This window comes from Hemibagrus wyckioides, linkage group LG13, assembly GCF_019097595.1.
Source record: "Hemibagrus wyckioides isolate EC202008001 linkage group LG13, SWU_Hwy_1.0, whole genome shotgun sequence".
Taxonomy (NCBI): Eukaryota; Metazoa; Chordata; class Actinopteri; order Siluriformes; family Bagridae; genus Hemibagrus; species Hemibagrus wyckioides.
The window spans coordinates 20,222,732-20,239,820 of record NC_080722.1 but is presented as its reverse complement, the minus strand read 5'-3'; the positions used below and the strand labels follow the sequence as shown (position 1 = coordinate 20,239,820).

At 42.0% G+C, this 17,089-nt stretch overlaps 2 protein-coding genes across 4 annotated transcripts; one reads left to right on the top strand and one right to left on the bottom strand.

Annotated features, from left to right (window-relative positions):
• Window positions 1–1,556: 1,556 nt before the first annotated feature.
• Window positions 1,557–13,384, top strand: klhl11 (kelch-like family member 11). 3 transcript variants are annotated; one of them, XR_009206374.1, is made up of 4 exons: window positions 1,557–2,249; window positions 3,278–6,190; window positions 11,635–11,701; window positions 12,193–13,382. XR_009206374.1 is itself a non-coding variant. In XM_058406650.1 (2 exons), the coding sequence occupies exons 1-2, from the start codon at window positions 1,633–1,635 to the stop codon at window positions 4,857–4,859; spliced, it is 2,199 nt and encodes a 732-aa protein (XP_058262633.1). In that variant the 5' UTR covers window positions 1,557–1,632; the 3' UTR covers window positions 4,860–6,334. The 3 variants fall into 3 exon arrangements, 1 of the variants encoding a protein (XP_058262633.1); XR_009206373.1 differs by having other exon boundaries at window positions 11,635–13,384; XM_058406650.1 differs by lacking the exons at window positions 11,635–11,701; window positions 12,193–13,382 and having other exon boundaries at window positions 3,278–6,334.
• Window positions 9,812–14,090, bottom strand: LOC131363649 (kelch-like protein 10). The gene is made up of 7 exons (XM_058406388.1): window positions 13,894–14,090; window positions 12,255–12,744; window positions 11,053–11,667; window positions 10,718–10,867; window positions 10,336–10,452; window positions 10,124–10,215; window positions 9,812–9,920 (listed from the first exon to the last, which is right to left on the bottom strand). The coding sequence occupies exons 1-7, from the start codon at window positions 14,088–14,090 to the stop codon at window positions 9,812–9,814; spliced, it is 1,770 nt and encodes a 589-aa protein (XP_058262371.1).
• Between the last annotated feature and the right edge of the window lie 2,999 nt (window positions 14,091–17,089).

Below are 17,089 nucleotides of genomic sequence, written 5' to 3'. Positions count from 1 at the left end.
TAATACTCTTCTGTTTAGCATGACTTCAGCATCATTTCGAACAGAACAGAAAGGTGAAGAGAACTAAAAATAGAACCTTAATTATTATTATTTTATGTAGTGTAATATTGAATACTTGGTTTTAAAACGAACTCCCTGCTTTGCTCATAACTTATCTTTTCATTTTGTTATCAAATAATCACTCTTAACATTTAGATTTTATACACTCTATTGCTAAAAGTTTTGGAACATCTGCCTTTACATGCACATGAATGTAATATGGAGTTGTCCCACCCTTTGCAGCCATAACAGCCTCAACTCTTCTGGGAAGGCTTTCCACAAGGTTTAGGAGTGTGTTTATGAGAATTTTTCAGGTACTGATGTTGGACGAGAAGGTCCGGCTCACAGTCTCCGCTCTAATTCATCCCGAAGGTGTTCTATCAGGTTGAGGTCAGGACTCTGTGAAGTTCCTCCACACCAAACTCTCTCATCCATGTCTTTATGGACCTTGCTTTGTGCACTGGTGTGCAGTCATGTTGGAACAGGAAGGGGTCATCCCCAAACTGTTCCCACAAAGATGGGAGCATGAAATTGTCCAAAATGTCTTGGTATGCTGAAGCATTAAGAGTTCCTTTCACTGGAACTAAGGGGCCGAGCCCAACACCTGAATTCAATGATTTGGAGAGGTGTCCCAAAACTTTTGGCAATATAGTGTAGATTTTGAGGAGATACATACATAAACTAAAATGTTTATCATTATTGTTCCATGATAAACGTGCAAATGTTTTTTTTTCCAGAAAAGACTAATCATTCACTAAAACTTATTTCTGTTTTAAAATGTTTGTTTGCTCGTCTGGAATTTTGTAACAAAATCAAGAACATTAATTATAACTGCAGAAGTTGGACTGATGTGAGGTGAATCGCGTCACACCCATACCGGAAGTGGATTTGGAGTTCTTCCAATACAAACTACTCCTTTGATAATAGTACCATCTTTTACAAAGGTTGACAGCACACTTTAATACGCGCTATAAACTCACAGAGACCGTGTATAAAGTTTCCACAGACAGCTGTAGTTTTTATTATGAAATTTTTATTATGAAAGTTTTTATTCTAGAAATAATCGTGGCCAATTTGTATTGAAACGTCACACGGTCTGGCGCGTGCACGTCGACGTCATCTGAACCCTCTTCGTACATTTTAATAAATCATGTACAAAATTGGGTTTCTTAAAAAATATTAGTATTATTTATCTTTGTTTGCCAGGTTGTATTTTTTGGTTTATAACTATATCGCTCATAACTGTTGCGCAGGCATGACACGGTAACGTTATTTCCATGGCAACGCAACGTTTCTGATTGGGTGGGACGCACTGGAGGATTGTGGGTAGAGTAGTGATTATTCAAGTTGCGAATTTGCAAATAACGTATAATTATTAGTATTATTTTTTTATTAGTATTATTTTACATATAATTGTTTTACTATTAAATGTGCCCCGCTAATAATAGTTAGTTCTGGCTGGTTAATGCATTATGAAATGTAGGCTAATTCATGACCTGTCACTTTCACTTCCGGAAACGAGCAGCTTCAGCTCTATGGCAACGTCATCCGTGTTGCGTATGCGCGTGCGCTCCTCGCCTGTCTACGGCGTTTATGTTTGTGTGCGTGTGTTTGAGTCTGCTTTACCGAACCGAATTAGCGCGTTTGTTACGGTTCCGACCCGCTGAGGCGCGCGACATGGCGGCGGCGGCGGCCCCAAACTCGAGCCCGAGCTCGAACTCGAATTCAGGCCGGAGCTCAGGTTCGAGTTCAGGCGTGAGCCCGGAGGAGGCGCACCGGCCCGCGGCGGCGGCTTTGGCAAGCGACGGTGAACCGGAGGAGGCCGAGCAGTTCTCCTCAGCGCTGCACTGCTCGGAGCTCGCGCGGCGACAGAACGAGCAGCGGAAACTCGGGCTGTTCTGCGACGTCACGCTGGCGTTCAGCGGCGGAGGAGCGGCCGGCGGCGGAGGAGGAGGAGGAGGAGAAGGCGCAGGCAGTGGGTTCGAGCTCGGCGCGCACCGGTCCGTGCTTGCAGCCGCCACTGATTACTTCACGCCGCTGCTCGGGGGCCAGTTCTCAGAGTCTGTGTCACGGCGCGTGGAGATGAAGGAGTGGAGCAGCGAGACGGGGCCCGAGCGCGAGACCGTCGAGAGTGTCGTGCAGTTCATGTACACCGGAGAGATTCGCGTCAGCACGAGCAACGTGCACGAGGTGCTGGAGCTCGCGGACAGGTGAGACCTGAACCTGTATAACATTGTTGTGCAGAATCTGGAGCTAACTTGCATTAAAGGTGCAGTGTGCTGTCAGAGCTGTACATTTCCCTGTCACTGGGGCGGACCGTCATCTTTCACGATGGATAACTTTCCCATTCACAGCTTCATCATATGCTGCACTGCTCACAGATTCTAGTAGAAGGAAATCTCTCACCTTCTCTGTTTCCAGCCTTCTTCTTCATACAGTAACTGACAGGCTGACATTTCTGCTCTTGTAGCTCAAGCTTCAGTGTGTTATGTGTCATGAGATGCGTTTCTGCTCACCACGTAGACTTGTAGAGGGATTGTTTGCGTTACTGCATCCTACCTGTCAACTCAAACCAGATCCCAAGTCACTGAGATCACATTTCCTCCCATTTTTGTTTGTTGTGAACCTTAACTGAAGCTCTTTCTGTGTATCTGTGTGATATTAATGCATTGCTCTGCTGCATCCTGATTGGCTGATCGGATAACTGCATGAATCAGCAGGTGTTCCTAATAAAGTTGTCAGTGGGTGTAGACCAGAAAACATGATCATGTTAATGAACAATAGCTTAAATATCATGTTATTGAAAGTAGCTTTACCTCTGACCCTGGAGACTCCTTCCATAAATATGAAATAAACACATTTCTCCTCAGAGAAGACTTCACCATCTTACTGGTTATACACCATCTTCTGTAATATTGTAATATTAATATTCTGATCAATTCCAAGACAATACAATTTTCTACGAAGTCACAAACATGGTCATAGTTGTTTTTCATAATAATTAATAATTAGTTTACTAGAGCAATGATTCTCAACATCACAGAGGTGAAACTTGCAACCCACATCATCAAAGCTATTAAATTTAGGGGTCCAAGCACCAACATCAACTCAAACCTAATTTATCCAGAGATATTATTACTGAGGAGGTCAGTGGGGTCTGAGAGCCCCTGCGCCAGTCGACGCTGATGATCCCACTTTGTTGTCTTGATTTTGAATTTTTATTCTTTTTGCCCGTCAGGTTCCTGCTGGTGCAGCTGAAGGAGTTCTGTGGGGATTTTCTGAAGCGGAAGCTTAGCCTGGCGAACTGCGTGGCCGTGCACAGCCTGGCACACATGTACACGCTGGACCAGCTGGCGTTACGCGCTGCCGAAATGATACGCCGCAACTTCCACAGGGTGATCCAAGATGACGAGTTCTACACGCTCCCTTTCCACCTGGTGCGTGACTGGTTGAGCGACGCCGAGATCACCGTTGACTCTGAGGAGATTTTGTTTGACGCTGTTGTCAAGTGGGTGCATCGAGGCACTGAGGACCGCGAGAGGCACTTTGAGGAGCTTTTCCGCCTCCTTAGGCTGCCTCAGATCAAACCCACTTACCTGACAAGGGTAGTGAAGAACGAGCCACTTGTGGCACGGAACGAGGCGTGTCTCAAGCTCGTCTCAGATGCTGTAGAAAGTCATGCCATCCGTTTCGAGAACCATAAAAAGTCAGCGTCCGATACGGAATTCTGGGCTGCTTTCCAGCCTCGGTTTGGACAAAACATGGATGTCATCATGGTGGTTGGCGGCGTTTCGGAAGGAGGCGACTACCTCAGCGAGTGTGTCGGGTATTTTGTGTACGAAGATCGTTGGGTGAACCTTCCACACATTCATAATCACCTTGATGGCCACGCGATCGCAGTAACGGATTCATATGTCTACGTCGCAGGATCGATGGAGCCAGGATTCGCCAAAACGGTGGAAAGATACAATCCAAATCGTAACACTTGGGAACAAGTGAGCAACCTCACGACGCGTAAGCACTCGTTCGGCCTGACGTGCGTCAAAAATATTCTCTACAGCATTGGAGGGCATGGGAATTTCAGCCCGGGATTCAAGGATGTAAGCGTTTACGAACCGGAGCAGGACAAATGGCACAACCTGGAATCTGCACCAAAAATCTTGCGAGACGTGAAAGCGATAAGCGTTGAAGATCGCTACGTTTATGTAACGGCGAGGACACCTGTGGATACAGACAACGATGATGGGCTGAAGACAGTGACAACACGATATGACACAGAGAGCCGTCAGTGGCAGGAGGTTGATTCTTTGCCCCTGATTGACAATTACTGCCTCTTCCAGATGGCTGTGGCATCCACTAATTTTTACCACACCGCATCCTGCTGCCCGAGAAGCTACACTAATGTCCGAGATGAAGCCGCACGGCAGAAAATTAGTGCCCGAATCTCAGATGAGATTCTCGAAAGCCTTCCTCCGGAGGTAACCAGTGTCGAAGGAGCTGCCGTGTGCTTCCTCGGAGACGACGTGTTTGTCATCGGTGGCTGGAAAAACAGCGATGATGTGGACAAACAGTACCGAAAAGAGGCGTACCGGTACTGTGCTGAGAGGAAACGATGGATGCTGCTTCCTCCAATGCCGCAGCCTCGTTGCCGGGCGACGGCGTGCCACGTCCGTATCCCTTACCGCTTCCTGTATGGGTGCCAGAGGTACCCGATGCCGCAGAATTTAGCGCGACAGCGAGACCGGATGCAGCAGATGCAGCAGCTTCACCGGCGCACACTCACCCTGCGCAGGCAGCTGCAGTCCCAGATCGAATGCTGAAGGAATAAACAATGATGGTCATGTTATGGGTTCAAGCTAAAGGAAGAAAGTCCTCTGGGCCACCAGGTGGTGATGAGGAGCTGCTGTGAGTTTGTGAATACCTTTAACATCATTTTGGTCCAGCTTTCATCTTTTCACAGAGGAAACAGAGATCGTGTTTGTGCTGAAAGTGACGGCACAAACAGATGCTGGAAAAGGTCATCCAGACCACATGGAGGCGCTGATGAATGAAGAGAGATGAGATCAAGTTCTGCCATTTTCAGTGTATTTACACTTCTTTATATATTTATTTGTCAACTTTTTTTGGATTCTGAGAATGAAATAGAAGCCACAGTTGAATGTATTATGAGCGCTGCAGGTTGGACTGAATCAGGTCCACTGGGGGGGTCAACAGTGAATACAGAGCTATAAATAACATTCCACCATTACGGGTTTCATGTTGTGTTCCGTATAGAGAATGACCAATATCAAAATTCTGTTGCTTTGAGGAGCTAAAAATTCTTTAAATTTACCCGAGAAACTTTAGGTTTTTAGGCAAACTCGTAAACAACAATGACAAAACCTCTGAACGTAGCTGGAGTGGTTTTGCTTAAATGTCAAGACATGGCGAGTTTAAATCCTGATGATGTCACTGTCGTCCACCTGCATCGTTATACAGCATCACTTACTGCGAGTGGCTAGCCGTGACCCTAATGTTAGTGCCTGTACTGTGTTTGATTGACCGTATGAGTCCATGAAAAGCTCTTGTCTAACAGTCAGGCTGTAGCTTTTTCAGTTTCAGCTAAGAATGTGAGTTTATGTATATTTTACAATGTATAGTAAAGCCATCATTCGCTCTATTATTTTCTTATACATTTTTGTCTGATGCTCCTTCCGGCCACTAGAGGGCATTAAAGATCTGACAATGTTCAGCTATTACCCAATACATCATGAGCTGCGTGTTCAGACCTGCCAATTATTCCACGTTTTGTGTAGAAACGCCACGTTTTAATGAATGAAGAATGCGTATCAAAATCGTCCTCTTGTAGTCGGCAGGTCTGAATAGTTCATATTTATTTCATATTTTTTCTGTGTGTAAGTTAAGGGGCGGGGTTTGTACAGAGGAAGTGATGATGTGTGTTTAGTGGTGTGTATAATAACTGTATTATATAATGTACAGGAAGGACCGACTCCCGAGCTCACGTGTATCGTCCGTATCGCTGTATGTGGTGTTCACTTGGGATTTGTGAAGCGTCGCTTTATCGGCTTGCTTCGGCTTTTTGCCTTAATTTTGCGTCAAATGAAGAACCAGCATCGCCGTGGATGATGATCTGCTGTGCTGTGAGACAGTGGTCAGTGTCCTGTATCTTAATTTCTATCATTTTTGAACACGTGTATAGCTGCAGCAGATGGAAAATAAAACATCTTGCAGATTATTTTAGGAGGAACGACCAAAATGTTAGAATTTAGATCTTTTTTTTTTTTTTTTTTTTTAACTTAATCAGACGTCTTGCACTTTGCCACATTCCTGATTTGCATATTTTAGCCTCCTCATTGGGTTCTGCACTTGAAACCTGTAGAGCACTTCGACTCAGTGACTCGGCGTCTTAATCGTTATTGCTGCTACGGCTGCGTTCCAATGCGACCTTATCGACCTTGTGTACTTCCTTTCGTTTACGTCTCCTCGTTCACGTCAGTGGCAGTTTCGTTACTTCATATTTATTTTCAGAGACCCTGCTTTCTCTGTTCTAAATGTAATGAAGCATAAACCGGAGCGACGTCGTACTTCAGACGTCATGTGATGGGGTTTTTGTTCCTGTGCACACTGCTAACTTGCTAATCTCTGTTCTGTGGTGTTTAGGTCCGTACAAGGCTACGTTACTGTATTCCTTGCTTTCTTTACTGTCTGCTAGTCAGCACGTAGGGGTGAACAGGTGAGCCGACGCGAGTCTGTGGGGATGAAGTCGGGAAGCTTCGTGTTAAAGGACATGTTAATCACCACACAGAGCGCAATGCAGACTGTTACATGATTGTTGTGTCTAACAGCATTTAGTGATATAGTGAGCTTTTATTTTCTACCTCAGTGCTAGCTCACACTGTGTGTTTACGGCAGTTTGTGTTACATCGTTACCTTAAAAGCATCGCTGCCACACAAGGAGAAGAAATCCCAGTCCCCTCATTATTACAGAATTCATCTTATTACAAGAACAGAGTCTCGCTACTGCAAAATCTCTCTTATTATCAGAAAACATTTTATTACGAGAAAGACATTTCATTACGTTAAACTAAACACCGTCTTATTGCTAACAGAGCCAATATGTTTATTATGAGAACGTTTCATTCTTATGAGATAAATCTGCTGTAAACGTAAATGTTTTTATAGCGAGAGCTGTGGGAGCTTTTCTCGTAAGAATCAGACGTTTTCCTGCAGTAACAAGCGGATTGTGTGTCGTAGCGAGGTGCTTCTCTTGTGGCAATTAAGCTTCATGTCTGATAATAATGAGGCACTGATGGTCTTTTTTTCCCTGTGTGGCAAAACTACGCTTTCATTCACAATTCTTGTTCTTGTTATTTTTAATTTTTTTAAAGTTCCAAACTGTACATGAACGTGTGAGAAACATCTTTATTCCAGTGTACAGATGTGTTCATGCTCATCAATCACCTGTTAGTGACTGGAAATATCACATTCCTTCTGTGTGAGACTGTGTGTGTGTGAGACTGTGTGTGTGGGAGACTGTGTGTGTGTGGGAGACTGTGTGTGTGTGTGGGAGACTGTGTGTGTGTGTGGGAGACTGTGTGTGTGTGTGGGAGACTGTGTGTGTGTGGGAGACTGTGTGTGTGTGGGAGACTGTGTGTGTGTGGGAGACTGTGTGTGTGTGGGAGACTGTGTGTGTGTGTGGGAGACTGTGTGTGTGTGTGTGTGTGTGGGAGACTGTGTGTGTGTGTGTGTGTGTGTGGGAGACTGTGTGTGTGTGGGAGAGACTGTGTGTGTGTGAGAGACTGTGTGTGTGTGTGTGTGTGTGTGGGTGATTGTGTGTGTGTGTGTGTGTGTGTGTGTGAGACTGTGTGTGTGTGTGAGACTGTGTGTGTGTGAGAGACTGTGTGTGTGTGAGAGAGCGTGTGTGTGTGTGTGAGACTGTGTGTGTGTGAGACTGTGTGTGTGTGAGACTGTGTGTGTGTGAGACTGTGTGTGTGTGAGACTGTGTGTGTGTGAGAGACTGTGTGTGTGTGAGAGACTGTGTGTGTGTGAGAGACTGTGTGTGTGAGAGAGCGTGTGTGTGTGAGAGACTGTGTGTGTGTGAGAGAGCGTGTGTGTGTGTGTGAGACTGTGTGTGTGTGTGAGACTGTGTGTGTGTGTGTGTGTGTGTGGGAGACTGTGTGTGTGTGTGTGTGTGTGAGAGACTGTGTGTGTGTGAGAGACTGTGTGTGTGTGAGAGACTGTGTGTGTGTGTGTGAGACTGTGTGTGACTGTGTGTGTGTGAGACTGTGTGTGTGTGTGTGTGACTGTGTGTGTGACTGTGTGTGTGACTGTGTGTGTGACTGTGTGTGTGACTGTGTGTGTGACTGTGTGTGCACATGCTTATGTATATATGTTTTTCTGTGTGTATGCACTCACATTTTTTTTGTCATTTAAATATCCCATGAGAATCAAAGTGAAGTAAGATGTTTAATTCAGTCATTTGGTTTCTGATTGTTTTTCTTTTTATTGCCTGATTTTAAACAGCTGTGAATTTCTTGAAGGTTTTGATAAAAATGTGACTTGAGAAAATCTTTTTTTTTTTCCCCTCCTTTTTTTTCTTCTTCTTTAATCTCAGGCTCATGATTTACAGTTTATTTTTCCCCCCTCTGATTTCATCTCAACAAAACTATTTCGTTGTTTTGAAACGATACTATGGCATTAAACGTCGTCGTGTCACGATCATGGTGTAATTAATTAATTAAATTCCATGTTAATTGAGTCAGTGTTACACGGAGAAGCGAGCGAGAGCAGCACTAGCCGTTGATCACATGATCATCAAACCGATGGTGAGAGTAACGTAAAAATTAGTTTTTAAAGTCATCGTCTGTTAGCGTCAATAAAACGTTTGTTATCCTGAAATCAAAAGAACGGAAGAGAAACGTGTAGTCTCATTTCCCTAAATGAATGTTATTATTATCATTATTATTATTTTTATTATTAATAACAATAATAATAATAATAATAACAATAAGCAGCTGCATTTTAACCCCTTCTTTCAAACAGTCATGTGCTGATACTGTGAGCTACGCTTGCAAATCGAAATCAAATTTCGTCCAAAAACCTTTAACACTCCAGATGAAAGAATCGAGCTTGTGGAAGATTATTCAGCTTTTCAGTTCCAGCAGTAAAAGTCTTAAAATGTTTTATCCAGACTTTAAGATTGATGTCTCCTGCTACAGTGAACAAGTCCAAAGAACTTCCTGCCTGTGTGTTTGTGTGTGTGTGTGTGTGTGTGTGTGTGTGTGTGTGTGTGTGTGTGTGTGTGTGCGCGCCTGTGTGTCTGAAGCCAACCTAAATGTGCCAGATATGTTTAAAAAAAAAGAAAGAAAAGGAAAGTGATCATGTTGACGCTTTTGTGAAATAATTTAAAGTCTGTAAAGAACATAATCTATAATATATAGAAGTCTATAAATATCAGTATATTGCATTATATATTTTGCTTTGCATGTGTTAGCAGGATTGCACAGCAAGATGTGGATTGCAATAAAAAGATCAAAAGTTTGAAATATTGTTTTTTGTGTGAGTGTCTGATTTCAGAACCTGAGAGAAAATGTCCCTCGTTTGGTCAAGGATCCTTAGTTTCAAAATCGAAAAACATTGTTTAACAGCAGCATCAGATATTTTGACCCCACAAAAACACCTGATTTGAAATAAAGAGCTGGAGAAAGAGGTTCTACCAATAAGATATGGTTTAATAGTTAGTTTTTTTCCAGCGTGAATAAAATCTCTGCATCTAGAGAAAACGCTCGCGTTCAAAGGTGTAGTCGGAGACGTTGGGAAGTCCAGAAACCACACAACAGCTTACTGCACTGCGGTTAATGTTCATGTTCTGGACATCAAACCTGCAGGAAATGAAGATTTTGTTACATTCTTGATGATTCTGTTTTTAATTATCGTCATAATGTCAGGTTAATCCTGGGGTGCTGGTTTACTACACTGAAGAATTACAAGATACACACACACACACACACACACTGAGATTCTCCTATTAAAAGTTTAACTCCAGAACCCCAGGTCTCTGGACATGACAGTAAACAGCTTGTACCACTCGTCTTTATACTCATCATAGTACTCGCATCTGGAGGTGGTGCCTTCACCGATGTAGCCACCAATCACGTACAAGTGACCGTCCATCACCTGGGAGAAGAAGAAGGCGGCGACGACATGGTGAACAATTAGACAGCAGACGAATTTTATTTAATTCACTCTAGGGTTTGGAGTTAGGTCTAAGTCTTATATTAACGCCATGTTTGTTACCTCGATACCAAAGTTGCTGCGTGGGTTAAACATGGGGGAAAGAATCCTCCAGGAGTTGGTACGAGGGTTAAAGGCCTCGATGCTCTGCAAACGACTGACTCCATCATAACCTCCGATCTGTAAAACATCAGGTTTTCTCTCAGTGTGAAGGAATAAATGAACATGAACCATGCAAATAGAAATATGTCTACTTCCTGTCGCTTACAGAGCAATGACATAAACTTTTATTTCAAATTTACTTTAAATTTTCATACATTTTCACATTGATCACATTTTAAGAGGTCATTTTTGTTTAACATTTGAAATTTCTATCCTAAGGTCAGTATGTAGTTCATATGGTTACATTTTTCAGATGTGTGTGTGTGTAAGTGTGAGTTCTTACAGCAAACACTTGGTTGTTCAGCACAGCGACGCCTACACCACTCCGGCGCATGTGCATCGACTCGATCAGCGTCCACTGATCATGCTGAGGGTCAAAACACTCAGCTGTGAAAAGACACTCGCTTCCATTGAAGCCTCCACAGATGTAGATCTAAAAAAAAAACAAATCAAGGATCTGGGAATCTTTAGTTTCAGCTTTCGGGTCTCCTCAGGGACTGGAACATTTAAAAATTTAGGGTTTGATTTTATTTTTTACCCTCTCTGATCCAGGGTGCTGTATCAGAACTGACCCTAATTCAGTGTACTTGTGTGATTGTTTGAGAATTGAAGGCTTACCTTGCCATTCAAAGTGGCAGCGCTGGCGTCGCTTCGCTGCTCGTGCATGGACGGGATGAGGCTCCACTGGTTGGTGCTTGGTTGATAACGCTCGGCCGTGTTAAGCCTCACGTTGCCGTTGAACCCTCCCATGGCGTAGATGTATCCGTCCAGCACGGCCACACTAACATAGCAGCGATGTGAGTGCATGGGTGCTCCCTTAATCCACGTTCCATCCAGGGGATTGAACTTGCATGTGGTGTTGAAGTATTCTGTAATGTCAAAGCCACCAATGATGTACACGAAACCGTCCAGGAACGCTGTGCCATGATACGCTCGAGCTCGCTTTTCTGTGCTGGAGATGCGCATCCAGCTGTCCAGCCTCGAGTCATAGGTTTCCACGATGTTCGTAGGAGATGCGTTACTGAAGCCACCGATGGCGAACAAGATGGAATACGGGAGACGTGGGCGGGTAAAAGGATCCAAGAGTCTGGTGTTGGGTTTTGCCATGTTGGAGTAGTACATGGCCTTCATGGCGTGAAAGATGATGGGCTGACACTCCCGCACACTGCTGACCTCCTGGTTTTTCTTTATATTTTCCAGGAAGTATTCCGGAGACACCAGAGCCAGCCGCACCTGATCTCACAGCACAGACGCCGCAACATGAAAGGTCAGAGGTTTTGGTTAGAAAGTGCAACAAAAACGTGGACTATTGTAGGATAATATGGAAATGGACTCGGATTCATACCCTGTTTTTCACACTGGGTGATTTTCCTGAACTTTAAGATTATTATGTGTCAAACTGAACAAGATCCTAATAAAATCTCTGACTGTGACATAAATTCGTAAAAAAAAAAAAACCCAGGAGGTTTTCAGAATAAGGAGGTTTTACTGGCCATGTTTTGTTTACTACCATCACCACTACATATTTATAGCTGGCCACTAGAATTTGCTGCCTTCCTGTTGGTCTTTCTAGACAAGTGTGACTATAATCAACCTTTCGTTTCGGTTTCACTAAATTGCTCAGATTATGCATCCAAAATCTTAGGTTATGACCAAATAATCTTCTACAATGTGTTTTTTCTGCAGTATCAAAATCAGCTTAACTAAATTAGGACCTATCATTGGAACCCTAACTGTGAGTCTACTGTCTGGTTTCAGTTCCCTTCAAATTTGTACTGAGGAATGGTCAGGCTGGTCTGTTCGAGTGTATTGACACCAACCTTTGGCAACAGGTTCACGATGTGCTGCTTTCGGACGCTGGGTTCATGCCTAACCCACAGGATTATAGCTTCGAAAGCTGTTTTCTCCTCCTTGATATTCAGCTCATCCTTCCCCAGGAGGTCACAGAGCTGCTCCACGGTCAGGTCCAAGAGCTTTCCGGACGGTGAATAAACAACATCTTCGAAGTGATACAGCACATACTTGTAGGCCTTATCCCGCAGCTCGTAATACAAGTGAGCATCAGCATACTGCCAAATTCTTAGGCAGTTATCCGGGCTGAGATTTTCCTGTAGGAATTCACAGCAGCTCCTTGCAAGGTCTTGGATGAGCAGGCAATTGGCCATGGCCAGGAGAGTCTCCACTTCATCAGTGGTGGCTTGGATGTCCTGCGTGTACATGTAGTGGATTATAAGAGCCATGATTTCTGGCGATATACCAGTGATGTTGTACACTCTTTGATCCAGACTGCTCAAGCTAGTAAACAGATCTCTGCAAGAGAAGAAAATATATTAGGAAAAATATCCACAGTGGAGAGTTTGTGATATAGACTGAAATCCTGATGATGTGGAAGCTGCAGGCAGGTGTTTGAGAGAGTTTAAATGGAGGGCGTTCCTCTAGCCTGTCAATCAGAGCGACGATAGCCAATCAAACGTGTAGCTTATGTACTGTGCAGACACATCCAGCAGAGGCTGGTCTCAGTGTAGGAAATGGTGCTGTTGATGATGTTATTCGTGTGAGAGTTAAAACTTTAAGAGCTGATCTTTTTGAGCAGAATACAGACTAAAACACTAAAGCACCGCTGCATCGGTCTCTAGGTAAAGATGAAGTGATGTATAAATCCCACTGCACCCTATAGTCGCACAGCATTCTGGGTAATGTACGTAATGACCCCATTACCCAACATGAAGATTAATAGCCTAAATAGTCATTAAGGATGGACTTTTCCTACAGAGGTACTCCAGTGTCATTTGGTTATAATCTATGTAAAGAGTGTGTAAAGTGAAGAGGAAGTGGTTTGGGATGTGACGTGTATTAAGAGCAATAATTAGATAACACCAATAAAAATACATTTTAATTCTACTTCAGACTCTATAATGAATTATTCAGCAAGTACAGAACATTATAAATAAATAAATAAATAAATAAAGTATATCAGTGTATAAATATTATTCTATGGAGACACAATATGAAGACGATGTAGCTGAAGAAATCTAAACTTGAGGTAAATATCAGTGAAAAAATAAAATATTAATATTTTATTTAGCCCAGTTGTCACCTTATGTATTTAACACAGTATACACGTTCTGGACATGCACATTTATTTAACTATAAATCTTTTAAGTCTTAAAAAAATACAAAATGTTGACATTTAACAGTTCTGATGTTTACTGAGAGCAGTTTATATTGGAAATAACTTAGGAAGTAACTGACCACGAATAAAGAGTGTTTTTTATATGGTCGTGTAGATTTCAGTCAAAGCGTTAAGAAATCATTAAATCCGACTCGCCGAGTTCAGTTTATTTCATTCAAATATAAACATCATTTCATCTTTCACTTCATCTGTATAGTTTTGCTCATTCGGAAACATTTATAAGATGTAAAGTTTTAGTTTTGTTTTGATTTTTTTTTTTTTTTTACCTGAAAAACGGGCTGTACCCCGAGAGGATGGTCTTGTGGACCTTGAAGTCCACCTCGTCCACTCTGAGCACGGCGTCACACAGTGACCCGTCCAAGCGCATGTCGTTCAGGACACTACACAGCGCCCTGCTTTCAATCGCATCTCTCTTTATTCTCATACACATCTCACCTAATCCGTCATTGTCCAGATTTTCCATGTTACCTGTGATGATCAGGAGCGCTGAGTTTCTCACAGAGCCGTGTTTTTAATCAAAACTCCACTGGAACTCAGGAGCGGCTCGTGTCACCATTCAGAAAAAAACAACAAAAAAACATACCTTCGTTTCTATAGAAACAAGATGTTAAAAATATGCAATGTGTTTGTTAAATTAGGATTTTAAATTAAAACAGGTATAAATATGGGTTGAATGATCTGATAATTAATGTGCTATGTGCAATGGAAATGTTTCTAGGCTGTAATTAGGTGTTTGTGGTTGTATTGTGTTTGTTTACGTGTGTTTAATTTTTTAGCCTACCTTTATATGGTTCATTTTTGCTGCAGCTTTACACAAAACATTAGGCATTACAGAACCATGACTTAAATATCTTTATTGATATAGCAAGAATATAGATATTGTCATGTATATTGTTATATTCTACAAACACTGATTTAAGTTTCTTTATAATTATTTGCACCCCAAAAAATGAACATATATGTTCGTTTTATGTTCATATATATATATATATAATAACAAGTGAACATTTTTTCCTCAAAGTTGATGTGTTAGAAGCAGGAAAAATGGATGGGCACTTGTAAGGATTTGAGCGAGTTTGATGAAGGGCCAAATTGTGATGGCTAGATGACTGGATCAGAGCATCTCCAAAACTGCAGCTCTTGTGGGGTGTTCCCGGTCTGCAGTGGTCAGTATCTATCAAAAATGGTCCAAGGAAGGAACAGTGGTGAACTGGCGACAGGGTTCAAGGCTCACTGACACACGTGGGGAGCGAAGGGTGGCCCGTGTTCACTTTACTTTTGGCAGCAAAAGGGGGACCAAAACAATATTAGGCAGGTGGTCATAATGTTATGCCTGGTCGGTGTATATAATAGAAGAATAAAACAAACTTCCTGCTGTGGAGGTCGGGTGAACTGCAAACCTGCTTATTTTTGTCTGCTCATGCGTGCACATTGTGAGTGCTCAACTTTTAAAATGACTTCAGACTACTTTAGTATAAGGGAGGAGAGACAGACTGTCATGCACCACTAATGGAAACTGAACTTTTGATGCCATTTTAACTCACATCTGTGGGAATGCATCCATTGCACACCCTCTTGACGCTTGGGGACTTACCGTCTTTTTGAGGTAAGTTGTCTTTTACTCAGGCTTGTTTATTTATTTATTTTTTATGGAGAAGAATCACAAATAGCACTTTTTAAGACCGTTATAGGATGGTACCGGCTGGTGTGCTGTTTATTCTTTTCTACCTGTATCTTCTTTGAAGGCAAATCCTGCTATGCCTCAAGGCAGTTCATGCTGATTATTGACTACAAAATTTAGACTGTTTCTGGAGAGCATTTGAGCCTTTTTTCCAGAGATTGTGTGACAATTCAGACTAGGTTAAAGGCTGCTGGCATTGCTAAGATCTAAGAATGTCCTTTAAGGCAAGTAAACTGACCACAAACATAAACATAAATTTGTCTTAATTATCTGAACACACTACTATTTTATAAGCCATAGTATAAAACGTGTCAAAGTTGAAGTCTTTCACTTCTGCAACATTTCAGGTGTGTATTTAAACTCCTGTTATAGACTTGGAGGAAACAACTTGCTGCCCACTGGGATGCCCAGGAAGATGGTGAGATTCTAAACTATGTAAATTCCAAGAAAGAAGGTATTCCAGTATTTATGAGTCTTTCAGATTTGTTTGCCTGTGTTTATTGATTTCCGGTTTTGACTCTTTTCTGCACATTTCCCGTTTCTGACCTTTACCTGACGATTTGGATTTGTCTACCTGGTAATAAATCTGCTTATGGATCCTAGATCCTCCGCCTCTGGCGTTTCCTTACAGATGTTTAATACATTGAAGCAAAGTTTAACAACGTTGAACCACTTTTTGAAAAAAATAGTAGGCTGTTTATCTCTGTGTAGGCAACATGCTCAAACACTGCATCACTCTAACATTTGCTTTGTGTATGTTTTCTCACTGCAGAGTGGATCATGTCAGCCCACAGTGGACAGTATGCGAGTCCTCAAGCTAAGCTAGTGACACTACATTCTTTAGGTTCCAGTTTCATGTCCATGTCCATGTCTATTCTATGTCTTCACACAAGCCGGGACTCATTCTGTTGTTCAACAAGAGCAAGTAAACCCTGATAGACAATGTTTATTCATTCCACTATGGATTATTCATCATATGGACACATGCTGTATTTTCAATATCTATCAATCAATCAATCAATCAATCAATCAATCAATCAATCAATCAATCAATCAATCCTAATTTGTGACTATATTGGACAAGGTATTAGATCAGTTCAAGCTGTTTTCTTGAAGTCTGACAATGATATTTTTGTGCCTTGGTTTACAATGGGCCTTATTCACTTAGTAATTCATCATAAGCAGCTGTTGACAGTAAAAGCTATGCCAACCAACTGTAATGCATTATGTGTTGTACTGTATTTTTTACAGTGAAATTCTGGCAACTACAGCTGCTGGTAATTTACCGTAAATACCATCATATAATATACAGTTGTGTTTTTATCTGAGAAAGACTGTAATTAGGTTTACAGTATATTTCTTATACAAACAAGTTTTCAACTGTGAAATTTACTGTTGCAAATAAAGTATTCTGTAACGTGTTGAACAGTGTCACTGTACAATTTACAATTTACTGTGAAGTTCTGGCAACAACATCTGCCGATATTTTACCATAAAATATACAGGTTTTTTTTTTTTTTTGTAGTGCATCAAAGTGAAAACTGATATCTCAATCAATGACAAGCTTTTTTTGTACAGGAACCTAAATGTGAAATGGCCCCTCCGAGTGTGTAATTTATTTATATAACATTTGTGTTTTTTATTTATCAGAGAGAATCCTGGGAAATAAACCCCACATGATGTCACTAAGCTGTGGCCTCAAACCACATCACCCCGTTTCCTCACACTAATAAATCATAGCTTTGAATTAATGATCTCGTTTCCACAATTTAATCACATTG

What these genes read in the sequence shown, in the direction of transcription:
- LOC131363649 (XM_058406388.1), bottom strand. Translation starts at nt 14,090, where the DNA reads ATGGAAAATCTGGACAATGACGGATTAGGTGAGATGTGTATGAGAATA. An exon ending in GGGTACAGCCCGTTTTTCAG is followed by an intron (nt 12,745 to 13,893) that starts GTAAAAAAAAAA and finishes CTTCTCTTGCAG; the next exon opens with AGATCTGTTTACTAGCTTGA. An exon ending in GCAGCAACTTTGGTATCGAG is followed by an intron (nt 10,216 to 10,335) that starts GTAACAAACATG and finishes TTCTTCTCCCAG; the next exon opens with GTGATGGACGGTCACTTGTA.
- klhl11 (XM_058406650.1), top strand. Translation starts at nt 1,633, where the DNA reads ATGTTTGTGTGCGTGTGTTTGAGTCTGCTTTACCGAACCGAATTAGCG. An exon ending in GTGCTGGAGCTCGCGGACAG is followed by an intron (nt 2,250 to 3,277) that starts GTGAGACCTGAA and finishes TTTGCCCGTCAG; the next exon opens with GTTCCTGCTGGTGCAGCTGA.